At 38.5% G+C, this 13,368-nt stretch overlaps 2 protein-coding genes across 9 annotated transcripts in view; one reads left to right on the top strand and one right to left on the bottom strand.

Annotated features, from left to right (window-relative positions):
- The window catches only part of MED12L (mediator complex subunit 12L), a 506,270-nt gene that overhangs the window by 258,742 nt on the left and 234,160 nt on the right, over positions 1–13,368 (top strand). The gene's annotated exons all lie outside the window — the stretch shown is intronic.
- GPR171 (G protein-coupled receptor 171) lies at positions 2,160–10,099 on the bottom strand. Of its 2 annotated transcripts, none has more exons than XM_019960834.2 (2): positions 9,975–10,099; positions 2,160–4,820 (listed from the first exon to the last, which is right to left on the bottom strand). In XM_019960834.2, exon 2 carries the CDS (start codon positions 4,754–4,756, stop codon positions 3,797–3,799), a length of 960 nt encoding a protein of 319 aa, XP_019816393.1. In that variant the 5' UTR covers positions 4,757–4,820; positions 9,975–10,099; the 3' UTR covers positions 2,160–3,796. The 2 variants fall into 2 exon arrangements, with proteins under 2 accessions (XP_019816393.1, XP_019816385.1); XM_019960826.2 differs by having other exon boundaries at positions 2,160–5,293; positions 9,975–10,098.

Here is a 13,368-nt window from a genome sequence, read left to right as displayed (position 1 = left end):
AAATTGGCTCATGCTTCATAGAAGAGGTCATATATGTGATAGACTTGGATTTCCACTTGTTGACTGTAAGAACTGGATATCGATAGCACATGGGAAATAGTTGCTGGGAAATTTAGTGTTTGAGTCATAACAAGTGATGTGCTTTATTTTGAAGGGAAACAAGATTAGTTTTCTGATACATGTAATGCAAATTGGGCCAAAATTTATAGAAAAATTTTTTAAAATTCTTAGGTTCACTATCCTTTTTCGTGGAATTTTAACTTATTTCAGTGAGTCATTTTTTTTATATAAGACTATTATTACTACTATTTTAAAAAAAAATGTAATTGTGAGGTGCATATTATATTATTTCCTAGACACCTTTGTGGAGTTTTGATCTCTAGGCTAAATAGTTCCTTAAATTTTTTTATTTTCTGGTTATTTTTGAACATCCTCTGAAATGACTTTTGAAATCACTACACCCATATATTTTTTTTTCTTGTTACAATTAAGAATCCCTTGTTAATTATCCTATGTCTAGGACTATATTGAAAGTAACTAAAATTCTTTCTTTTTCATCACTGGTTGAATATACCAATATTTTTCATCTGTTACCTGTGGGCATCACTCATTTTCTACATATTGGAACAACTTCACAGTGTATTTAGAGCAGCAGAAACAGCTTGATATTTTAGAGATATATCTTGAAGAATTCATGGGTGAACTATCATGATGTCTGATTTGTTTTAAAATAGTCAAGATTCCATATTAAAGTCTAGAGTTGAGTTAATATTAATGTGCTGGTGTTACTGTCCTGGTTTTGACAAATACATCATGGTATGTAAGGCTTTATCTCTAGGGCAAACTAGATGAAGAAGATACGGGAACTGTCTGTACTATCTTTTTACTTTATCTGTAAGTTTTAAATTATCCCAAAATGTGTATTTGGAAGAAATAGGGGAAAGGAAGGAGATACGGCAGAAACTTGAAAACGGTTCAGACTGGTTGAGGGTTCTGTGCTCTTCTCTTGGGTGAGCGGCGCTTTGCAGGTCTCCCTGTGTGTGGGGGTATGAGAGCAGGGGGCTGCGCGAGCGTGCGCTTCTTTCTTCTGTCATTTACGTGAATTCGTGTGACCTGTGGTGGTGACACAGCTGTTCCCAGCACTTAAATTCTCAAGACTGTCCTCTTCCTTAGAGGAAAGAGTGTGAATGATTTCCAGGGACTAAGTCTCCTGATGGATAATGACAGAATTCAGCTGCGATGCGAAATCATAAAAGAACTGCTAGAAATTTGACATTATAGGATAGAATTTTTTAATAGCCTTCTATTACCAGTTGTCTAGAAGTGCCTTTTTTGTCAGTGTAATTTAGACTAAACCATCAGAAAAGGGGAAATAAAAGCGTATGCTAGTAAAACTGTGCCATTGTGGATGCTATAGTGAGTCTGACTCGCCTATTATGCACATGAGGAGAATACAAGAATATGATTTAAAAATAAAAAGTTTGTTTTTTACCGCCCCCACCCCCACTTTGTCTTTAAAATGTGGCTCTAGTGAGTGAAGGCCAAGGAGAGAAGACTAAAAGGCACCTTGACTAAAAGATTCAGAAAAGTAAGCTAGTTTCATATATGCTCTTGTATGAATGATGTCTTCATCTGCTCATCAGTAAGACTATGCTCTCAGTGGGCCACCAAGCCCAGGTTCTAGTGTCCAGGCATTCAACCAGCCTCTGCCACAAAATTTGGGGTCATTTAGACCCTATCTGTGTCAGACATGTGATACCGACAGGGCTTCCTGTCATTACCACCAGCCAGCTGGGGTTACTGCAGTGCCTACCATGTTAGAGCTGTAACGGGCACTTTTTTGGGTGCATTTTCTCATTTACTATTCTCCTCAGACTGTACATCCTCAGAGAATGTGTAGTAGAGCTGTGGGCAGGAGTTGTCCAAGGTTCAGCTGTCAGAAAATAGTTCTCAGCACAGAGCTAAAAAATGAGTCTGGAATTCAAACTTGTTACTTTCCAGGAACACCATTTCTTTTTCCTTCCTTCCTTCCTTCTTTTCTTCCCTCTTTCCTTATTTTTCTGTCTTTCTCTCTCCCTTTATTGCCTCCTCCCCTCCCTCCTATCCTTTGAGATCATTTATTTTTATTGAGGTAATGTTGATTTATAACATGAGAGATGTTTCACGTGTAAACATTTTATTTCTACTGCGGTATCCCCCGCAGCGTGCTCACCACCCAAACTGAGTTTCCCTTTGTCGCCACCAGCCGATCCCCATTGCCCATGTCATCCTTCTCAGCCCTTCTCCTCTGGCGACCACTACTCTGTTCTCTGTGTCTATGTGTTTGTTTTTGCTCAAACAACACCATTTCTTAATAATTGCATTACTGATGGTTTTGATATGGGCTTTTATAATTGAAGCGAAAACAATACAAAGTCTTGTATATGCTTATCTTAATTTTTTAGTCTTCCTTCCCTAAATAAGTCTTCATTTAATACCATCTACTGAATCCTTTCTGCTTTACTCGCATTTGAGAGAATTTGATCAATGGCTTGTGACCCTGAGAGTGGAGTCACGCATACATTACATGGCTGGCCCCCCATGGGGTCAAGCTCATCTTTAGGACCTGGGGGGCACACTTCAGCTAAGCTCATGCTGCGTTTCTTTCTAATAAGTCCTTGCAATGTGGAGCTGACGTGTCTATTTCAAGACTATTTGACTGGTGCTAGTTTTCCATACCTTTGATGTGAGTTCCAAAACAGTGGTTTTAGCAGTTAGTATAACTCAATGACCCCCCACTTGAAGATGTTATGGGGTATGTTCTTTACTGCTACAAAATAAAAATAAGAAATCACTGGATTTGTCATTACTAACAGTAGAACAATCTTTATTTATAACCTATAGTTAAAATATAAGGATATCCTATAGTACGTTCAAAAACCATGTTTTTCCGAGCCTTTTTATAAGTAAAAAATTGTAAGCTATTGTGGTAGGACACACTGCTGCTGCTGCTGCTAAGTCGCTTCAGTCGTATCCGACTCTGTGCGACACCATAGACGGCAGCCCACCAGGCTCCCCCGTCCCTGGGATTCTCCAGGCAAGAACACTGGAGTGGCTTGCCATTTCCTTCTCCAATGCATGAAAGAGAAAAGTGAAGGTGAAGTCGCTCAGTCGTGTCCGACTCTTAGCGACCCCATGGACTCCTCTGCCCATGGAATTTTCCAGGCAAGAGTACTGGAGTGGGGTGCCATTGCCTTCTCCGAGGACACACTTAGATGTTAAAAATTGGAGCATTGAGCCAAAAAGTTACTGTTTTTAAGTGATGGATTAAAAATCAATCAGGCTCAGGTGGTTTCAGGTAAGAAATCACCTGCCCTTTTTTTTTTTTAAAGTGATCTAAAGGGCTTTAAACTGTGTTGCTAAAGGGCTTTCTGGCAACTCACATAGAGAGTATTTTGCATATTTCTATCAGAAGTCAGCTCCAGGTCTTTAAATGAATACCTAATGAATATTTCAGACTCTGTGTCATAGAACTCATTTAGGTTTTAAGGATATTGCAGGGTTTATATTGGTTCAACAAGACTTTTTAGTTTTTTGTTTTTTTTTTGTACAAACATTTGTATTAAGGAGCATCAACAACCACAAGAGTACAGTTGGGCTTGTGTTCAGAAACAGTTTCTCAGTAAACCAAACCGCATTTGCCCTCTGCCTGTATTTTTACTTACGGAGGCTCTTTTTCCCCTCCTTCCCAGGAGTTTGTACACTTAATTGTCTAGTGAGGCAAGAAATTATAGCATGCAAAAAAAAATCCTGTATTTTATGCATTGTTTTCAGACCTTGGTTTTTCTTTTTGAGCCTTGGACTCCTTATGGGAAGCAAATGTCTCAGTGATCTTTAATCGGAAAGCTTTTGAGAGATGATAGTACAGGATTGGATCGAAACACAGGTTGGACACAGCCAGGAGCAGTGTGGCCTCTTTTGCTTTGAAAAGTGAAATCCTGGTGGAACAGTCAGATATGACCTCTGTCTGGCTGAGGGTGTATGGGATTCGGACAATGTGATAAGGAACAAAACATATGATGTAGCCTGTAGTCACCAAAAGTATACTGATGAGAGCTCTCTTCACGTTTGGATAATTTTCATTATCTTTGTTTCTGTAGAGTTGTCGAATTACAAGGCAGTTAGATATTAAGATGATGGCTGAGAAATTGAAGAATATTGCTATACTTATGAAATTTGTCAGCAAATGCCAGTTTCTTCCAAACTCACTTTTGAATTCCATGCAGCCCACGTTGGGCTTTTCTTTGATGTCTTTGATGGGAATGATCATGTTTGGCACCATTATAAGAAGGACCATTAGCCACACAACAGCTGATATCATTTTAGCAAACCCAGGTTCTTGTATTCGATAAATCTTGCAGCTGTATGTCAACTGAAGACAGCGATCAATGCTAACGAATGCTAAGAAGATTATCGATAAGTACATATTAATGTAGATGAGGCAGGCTGTCACTTGGCAGTGGAATATCCTCAGCTTCCAGGGTGCGACACCCAAGTCAACAGTGATTTTCACTGGTAATGCCAGAGTGAGCAGGAAATCAGCTGTAAGCAAATTAATTAAGTATATGCTCACACACCTGTGATTTGTGTTTTTCTGTATGAAAGCCCAGGTTGCAAAACAACTTCCAATAATTCCAATGAGGAAAACTAAATAAAAGAAATATGTGAATGGCTCCAGGTCTCTGTAAACTGGGCAGAAGGTAGAACTGTTGGTCATCTTCAAGGACAGTAGGTATGACCGTCCAGAAAGAACAAAACAAAGACAAAAAGCTCCAAAGAATCTGTTAAAAAAAAAAAAAAAAAGAAAGAAAGAAAACGAATGAGAGGGAAGGGAGGTTAGTAATTCAAATTAGAAATTGTTTTCTTCAAACACAATTGCATTCCTGAACCATGGTCGCAATCACTCTACTTCTTAGAATTTTATTGGTGAAGTTACTTGATGTGTGAATTGGTGGGAACATCTTCGATTACAAGGAAGGAAGCATGGGGTTTCCATGGTCTGATTTTGTGATTTTGGGAAATCCCGTGTAGGTTGCTGCTAGAAGGGATGTTTTTGACTTCACACTTTTGCATCCTGATAGGTTGTTTGTAACCAGTTGGGTTGGAAGTTAGTTTGTAGAGGAGATAAGTGAACTGAATTTCTGAGAAATAGAGGAAACAAAAGGTTTGGTTGTGGCTGAGCCTGAATTGCTCTCAATGAGGCTTCCTGGCTTTTGTTTTCATAGGTTTCATGAACTCTTCATGCTGGAGAAACCTAGGTGGAGAGGGGGAGGTGAGAGGGGACAGAAAATTGTACTAAAATCTAAAAGATTTTTATTTAAATAATAGGCCTTTTGTTGTGTAACCTACCAGAACAGTTTTATAATCAGAATTTCATTTCATTTTTCTTTTTTAACAGAAGAAGTTGTAATTAGCATCTGGTCTTTGCCTGATATTCTGGATTATGATGGTGTAGACCTGTCCTGTCTGGTTTGGTAACCTACAACCACAGATGACCATTAAGCCCTTGAAAAGTGACCAGTCCAAACTGACCTGTGCTGTAAGTGCAAAGTACATACTGGGTCTTAAAAAATATTTAGTATGAAATATTATAACTAGTAGTTACTACTTGCACTATTTTTACAATATTTTACGTTAAATCTTTAAAACCCAGTCTGTACTTTGCACTTACAGCACAAGTCAGTTTGAGCTGGTCACATTTCAAAGGCTTAAGGAGTAAAATTGTGCTATTTTATGCATGTAGTGCAACAGTTAGTAAAATGTGTCATTAATTTTTATATTGAGCATATAGTGAAACGATATTTTTGATACATTAGGTTAAATATATTATTAAAACTAATTTCTCCTGCTTTTGCTTTTTTTAAGTGTAGCTGCAAGATAGTTTTAAAATAGCTTTGTGGTTTGCTTTATATTTCTCTTGAACAGTGCTCGCATAGATATTTCCTTGGTCAAGAAGTTTGACGAAGATTATATTTTAAAGGTTTCTAGGGCAAGGGTATATGATTGTTGGTAACAAGTTCTCAGAAGAGAAGCTCAGTTATATATACAGAAGTATCAAAACATCTAACTTGAGCACTTGAGGGGTTTATTTTTTTCTTCTTTCATTGTGGGTTTCAAGGCAGTCAGGGCCAGGTGTGTAAGTCCTGCCCTTGGAACCACTGTGATCATCGCTGATAGTGACAAAGTCTTGTCATATTCCCTCTGTATCTGGAATATTGGATGATTTATAGCATAAGTTAAACAAACTAGGCTTCATAAACTCATGCTCTTAGGGCTGTGGCACCATTCTCATGAATATTAAACAATTTCCTTCCTGTGATTTATTGATCAGAAGATTGGTTTTGTGTTTTAGCAAGAAAAAAAATTCATGTGCAGCTTTTAAAAATAGCAACCAGTAACTTTAGGAGTTAAGAAGGCCATTTTTCTGAAACTTCCTTTTAAAAGCATAAAAACTTTAGAAGCTTTTTTGAATCTTAATTCTCTTAATTATTTAATGATCCATTGGGTACATCTTGGGGTGAGACAATATGTAAGTGGATGGATAAGGCAGATGTATATAAAGCTTTCTAAATTAAAGGGACATTTAAAGAGTACATGTTTTTCCCATTTCCCTACTTGAGATAGGACTTGAGAGTCCAGGAATAACATCATTCTGTACTAAACTCAGTGATAGTCATCAAACACATTCTTTGTATCTGGTACCATGCCGAATACTTTACATGTACTGATTTAATCTTTTATTATTTCTATTATGTAGATGTTGTCTCCCTTACCTTTTTTAAATTGGAGTATGGAGGTACCTTATAAAACTAAAAATAGAGCTACCATGTGATCCATGAGCCCATATATTGGGTATATACTCTGAGAAAACCATGATTCAAAAAGACCATGCGCCCCAGTGTTGCTGCAGCACTGTTTCCAGTAGCCAGGACGTGGAGCAGCCGACATGTCCACTGACAGATGAGTGGACATATATACAATGGGATATTTCTTGGCTATAAAAAGGAACAAAATTAGGTCATTTGTATCCCTGTTTTATAGATGAGAAAACAGGCACCATGAGGTTGAGTAGCACTTGAGGTTGTATAGCTGGTAAACTACAGAGCCAGGATTCCCAGCCAGCCAGTCTGATCTTAGAAGACATGTTCAAAACCACTTTGAAACTGTGTCTCAGTAATAATAACAATAATAATGGTGGTTATTGTTATTATTTTGAGTAATAATTTTTATTGGAGTATACTTGATTTACAATGTTGTGCTAATTTTAGTTGTACAGCAAACATATATCGACTCTTTTTTTAGATTTTTTTTTTTAACTTGTGTAAGTCCTTACAGAGTATTGAGTAGGGTTCCCTGTGCTTACAGTAGGTCCTTATTAGTTATCTATTTTATATATAGTACTGTTGCTTGGAAAATCCCATGGATGGAGGAGCCTGGTAGGCTGTAGTCCATGGGGTCTCGAAGAGTTGGACACGACTGAGCAACTTCACTTTCACTTTTGACTTTCATGAATTGGAGAAGGAAATGGCAATCCACTCCAGTGTTCTTGCCTGGAGAATCCCAGGGACGGGGGAGCCTGGTGGGCTGCCGTCTATGGGGTCGCACAGAGTCGGACACGACTGAAGTGACTTAGCAGCAGCAGTGTGTTTATGTCAGTCCCAATCTCCCAGTTTATCCCTCCCCCCGTTACCCTTGGTAACCATAAGTTTGTTTTATACATCTGTGACTCTTTGTGTTTTATAAATAGGTTCATTTGTACCATTATTTTTAGATTCCACATATAAGTGGTATCATATAATACTTATTTTTATTATAATATCAAACCTTTACTAAGTTCTTTATTTTAGAACTATAAGTCTAAAAATTTTCATGTAAAAGACCAGAAATAAAATATTCATTCTTAATTTTTCCCCTAAATACTAATGAACGACATTTAGGCTCTGTGTGTTTTGATGTTTCATTTTACAATAGATGTATTAAAAAAAAATCTCGGTCCTATCTTTTAAGCTTAAACCTTCTTTTCTTTCAGAATTCCTGTTTGTAGTCTCTCCATGTCATCTGCACTGTCTTCCTCCCAACTCTGCAGTTTAGTTGGTGGGACCCCTGCTGTTCTGGGAGCACTTCCTTCCTTCCTTTGTACTTTTTGTTGTGATAGCATTTGGGGCTCATAGGACTGCCAGGGTGCAGGGAACCCTTATTTATAACATTTGGTCCAGTCCCTGGGTTTGAGGACGCTGAGGTCTGGCTCCTGGGTGTTGGCCAGCGTTCCCTGGCTTGTTGGAGCAGACTAGGGTCTCACCTTGTTGATCATTTTCTAGGCTCTCTGCCTGTATCCTTCCCAGCCCCCATTCTGCCTATCCTAAATGCCTAAAGGAAGCCCTTCAGATCTGAAGTCTGTTCTAGGTTTTACTGACATCCTTATGACTTGACTTTTGCTAATAACCATTTATTTATTAACCATTTATTCTGGACATTCTTTTGTTCTCTGGGTCAAAAGCTAGTGTCAGTGTAGATGAACTGTCACCTCCCGCCTTTGCTCATTGTTCCTTTACAGGCTAGGATTTTGGCCTGCTGCTGCTGCTGCTGCTAAGTGGCTTCAGTCGTGTCCTACTCGGTGCGACCCCATAGACAGCAGCCCACTAGGCTCCTCTGTCCCTGGGATTCTCCAGGCAAGAACACTGGAGTGGGTTGCCATTTCCTTCCCCAATGCATGAAAATGAAAAGTGAAAGTGAAGTCGCTTAGTCGTGCCTGACTCTTAGCGACCCCATGGACTGCAGCCTACCAGGCCCTCTGTTCATGGGATTTTCCAGGCAAGAGTACTGGAGTACTGGAGTGGGTTGCCATTGCCTTCTCTGAAGATTTTGGCCTAGGCTCTTGTATTTCGAATGTTACATTATGATCGTAACATATAATGTGTTTCTTTGAGTGCCCTATTGCTCATACAGTAAAGTCTCATTTTATAGATGACTACGTGGTAAAGAGAGGATTAGAGAATTAATTAGTTTTGATCAGTTAGTGTACTGTGTATCTGGAACTGGAGAAGGAAACGGCAACCCACTCCAGTATTCATGCCTGGAAAATCCCATGGACCGAGGAGCCTGGTGGGCCACAATCCATGGGGTCGCAAAGAGTCCGACGACTGAGCGACTTCTGTGTTCTGTGTACCTGTGTATATCTGGAAGTAACCAGCCATGGGTAATTTATTTAAAAATAATTACAATGTAACTATTCACTCAATACTGCTTGAGAGTTATGCAGGGCCTCCCAGTTGTTTTTCTTGAACCTCCAGCTAGCTTGCAATGAAGCCCACACTTCTCATTTAAAATTTTTGGTCATATCAAATATTTAATAGTTGTTAAATTATAATAGCATTCTGGGTTTTCCATCATGAATTTGAAAACTAAGTGCTTAATGAATATATTTTTTTAACCAATTATTAGCCTGTGGACATCTAAAGTGCCCAGGTGTATTCCAGCAAAATCAAGAAGAGATTTCTAGGGTTTCCTTTGTTTTAGAGTGCCCGTTGCTTAGATCCTTCTTTACAGAAGTCACAATGGAATTTTCTAGAAATTACCTATCACAGTGTTTGTAGAGCCCTGTTGTGCCCTGTGGTGAAGAACTACAACATAGCCTTCATCCATCCAGTTTTAAAATCGAGTTACTGACTAGTTCGGCTTACCCATCAGGAAGTAGTATTCAGTGTTGTGTGAATTAAGCTGTCTTTCTTAAAGGGATGGATGAGGTCTTCAGGTAGAAGAAAATTACAGTGTAGTTCACACTGAGAATCTATTTGGAGTTTAATAATTGGTGCCGCCTTCTACAGCAACCTTATTACATGTTGGCATTTTCAGCTCACATGGTTTAAGCACTGAAAATCATAGATTTCCCTGCCACGTAAAGACACTGAATATATTAAGTATTTAGGAAGACATACCTGGAGATGTATTCTCCGTGCTTCAGCGGGCCTTGCTCCAAGTCTTCAGAGAAACATGAGCTGTTTGGCTAGCTTCAGCGGTAGCAGGCCCGCTGTAGGGCTGCCGGCTGCACTAAAAATTTCCTTTCCTTTTTGTGTGGTTTTAAAATGTTGCATATTGACGTAGATGAAACTGTGGTTTGCAAATAGTTTAACTGTGTTTTTTTCTTTTCTTTTTTAAAAAAATATTTTACCTTTATGAAAGCCTCCTCAAGAAGTTCTTTTCAATTTTGTACAAGGTTTCTTCAAGAATTAAGATTTGTTTGTTTTTGTAGAGGAAAGATTTTTATTCATCTGTTGTAATACCTATGTTTTTTTGAAATCACTCAAGCTGTGTTTTTCATCATAATGATTTTAAAGAACGCCAATTTTTGCATCTTGAATGGTGTTATGAGTTAAAGATACCAGGTGTTTAAGCAGAATTTCTTTAGTATATATACTGATACTCATCAGCTTTCAAAATGATAATTTAAAAAATTGTTGCAGTTTTAATACTGCCGTGAGACATCTGCTAACATACAAAAAATATGTGATTTAATAGAGTCTGATATAGTGTATTTTTTTGTCTTCATTTTTTTGTTCATTTAAGAAGAATTTGGAAATACAAGAGGAAAATCATTATGGACAGAGATAATCACGGTTAACATTTTTGCTACATACATTTTCTGGCTCTGTTTTGTTTATTTATTTATTTTAATCAATTACTTAAAACTTTTTTTAGCTGTGCCGGGTCTTTGTTGCTGTGTGCAGGCTTTCTGTAGCTGCGGTGAATGGGGAATATTTTCTAGTTGCCATTCATGGGCTTCTTATTGGGGTGGTTTCTGTTGTGGAGCCGGAGCTCTAGGGTGTGCCAGCTTCAGTAGTTGAGCATGTGGGCTCAGTAGTTGTGGCACACGGGGTTTATTAATTATCTTGTGGCATGTGAAAACTTCCTAAACCAAGGATAGAACCCATGTCCCCTGCACTGGCAGGCGGATTCTTAATCACTGGACTACCAGTGGTGATGGCTGATATATACATTCTAGAATTTTTCTGAGTATGCTCACATAATCTCACATCATCTCACAGAGGATGAAATGGTTTGGATGGCATCACTGACTCAATGGACATCAGTTTGAGCAAACTCGGGGAGATAGTGAAGGACAGAGAAGCCTGGCATGCTGCAGTTCATGGGGTTGCAAAGAGTTGGACACAGCTTAGTGCCTGAACAACAGCATGCCCACATAAAAATGTTACCATGTTGTGCACACTGTTTTATAGTTGGTAATTTTTTTTATTCAAAAATGTATTGGACCTGTTTTTCTAAGTTATGAGAGTAAACCTGCAATGTACTTTTGTCAACTTGGCCACAACGGCATAATGAATTGAGACAGGTACTTAGTAGTTAATAACTTGTATGAAAAGGGACCCTCTGATGTACATGTAAATTAGATAAATGTTTCTTCGTCCTTTGAGGGAGTAAGTTGTGTGGGCCAAAGGTGATTTGTCAAAGCAAATCATTACCTGATCATTTGGGGTGGGATCTGATCTGGTTTTTCTGTTGCTTCATTGACCTGGTGGGTACTTTGGCTTTGTCTCTTTTTCTCCTAGTAATTCTTAGTTTTCTAAATAATAGTCAGAAGAAGCTTTGCTAGGATCTAAAATGCATTCCTTTGGTATTCACTCTTCAAAAGAAAAGTCTCTAAAAGACTAAATGAGAACTGTCAAGCTGGAGGGAATGTAAGGTGGATCTAGGGAACTTTTGAAAACAACAGTCTTCTATAAGGACACTTATGATGACACTGTCCATTGGTTTCAGATACACTGGTGGTCTTTCAAATTCAGATAGCTATTATCATTTTGCAAAAGAATAATTTTTACATATATTCACTTAGAAATTAGTGGGAAAAAGTGCCAGTCTTTCTCAAACTTTGTGTTTGATTTGGGTTAGGAACCAGTGTTAACTTTCATCATAATACGAAATGCTCTCTCTTTTAAGACACTAATATGTGCATCATTACTGGCTAGGACTCACTGAAAAATACACTTGTATTTTGTAGTAGGCAAGTTAAGTGAGCAGTTATGATCAGGGTTTACACTCACTGGGGGATGGTGAAGGTGAGATGGAAAGAATTTGAGATACAGGTGGCTGCCAGCTGAGTGGTGACTGGTTTTAAAATATGATATGAAGAAACATTGAAATCAAAGGTTTTTGGTAAAGTTTATTTTTCTTTTTTTTAGTTAGACATAGTCATATGTGTACTTCCCTCTTCACTTTGGGGTATGCTGCTGCTGCTACTGCTGCTAAGTCGCTTCAGTCGTGTCCAACTCTGTGCGACCCCAAAAACGTCGCATGTTGGCTTAAAGCTCAACATTCAGAAAACGAAGATCATGGCATCTGGTCCCATCACTTCATGGGAAATAGATGGGGAAACAGTGGAAACAGTGGCTGACGTTATTTTTTTGGGCTCCAAAATCCATGGGGTTACAAAGAGTTGGACACAACTGAAGTGACTAACATCACACAGTCTTTTAATAGTGAAACTGAGCATGTTCTTCCTCATTCCTGACAGTGAGCTTGAGGCACCCTGGAGTTTTGTGGAAGTTTCTTCACAGGGTAAGAAGCATTCTTTTTTGGCCTGCTGTCCACTGTTGTTTTTGTCTTTAACACTAGTTCCATTTGAGTTTCCATAAATCACTTCTTTCTGTTTCATTAAGGGCAAGTGCTTGTCAGTGGGTATTTTCTTAGCGTTCTAGGAAATTGCGCATCATCACTAACCCAGTATTTCAGAAACCCAAGTGGGAAGAAGTGAGGGGAAGTTGTTTTTCCCCTACCTCGGTTGTGGCAATACTTTTTATTTAAGAAATGACGAAGCATTTACTTTAATGAATATTTTGTATGTTTAAAAATTGAAAGTAAATTGCCCCATGAATTGACAAAAAAGATCTTTTTGTAGTCTCTCCTTTATCCACACAAATGATAGTTTTGATGTTGTTGAATGCAAATACCAAACAACTGTATTTCAATAGAAGCATCGTTTTTAATGTGTAACATTCTTAAAATTTGCTTTTCAAACATAGCATGGTAGCCTTTGGAATTAATAAGGAAGGAAAAAAAAAGATTATTGAGGTAGGTAGCCACTGCCACAGCCAGGAACACACATTTGAGAATTTATTTTCTTTGAAGAAATCTGTAAAATAGAGGCAGAGCTTCTCTTTACAAATGGGGAAACTAGAACATGAGGGAAATTGAGGCCTTGCTCCATGCTGCACAGTTAGACCCCAGTGTTCCCCAGCACTTAATTATTCTAGTTCAGATGAAAGTGTTGGATGGAAAATGTGGTTACCAGGCTGCCAGGGCAGTCATATCCCCCTC

This window comes from Bos indicus, chromosome 1 (assembly GCF_029378745.1).
Source record: "Bos indicus isolate NIAB-ARS_2022 breed Sahiwal x Tharparkar chromosome 1, NIAB-ARS_B.indTharparkar_mat_pri_1.0, whole genome shotgun sequence".
In the NCBI taxonomy this organism is placed as follows: Eukaryota; Metazoa; Chordata; class Mammalia; order Artiodactyla; family Bovidae; genus Bos; species Bos indicus.
This window is presented reverse-complemented; position numbering and strand designations above follow the sequence as displayed.

Coding starts and splice junctions, on each gene's coding strand:
- GPR171 (XM_019960834.2), bottom strand. CDS start 4,756: ATGACCAACAGTTCTACCTTCTGCCCAGTTTACAGAGACCTGGAGCCA.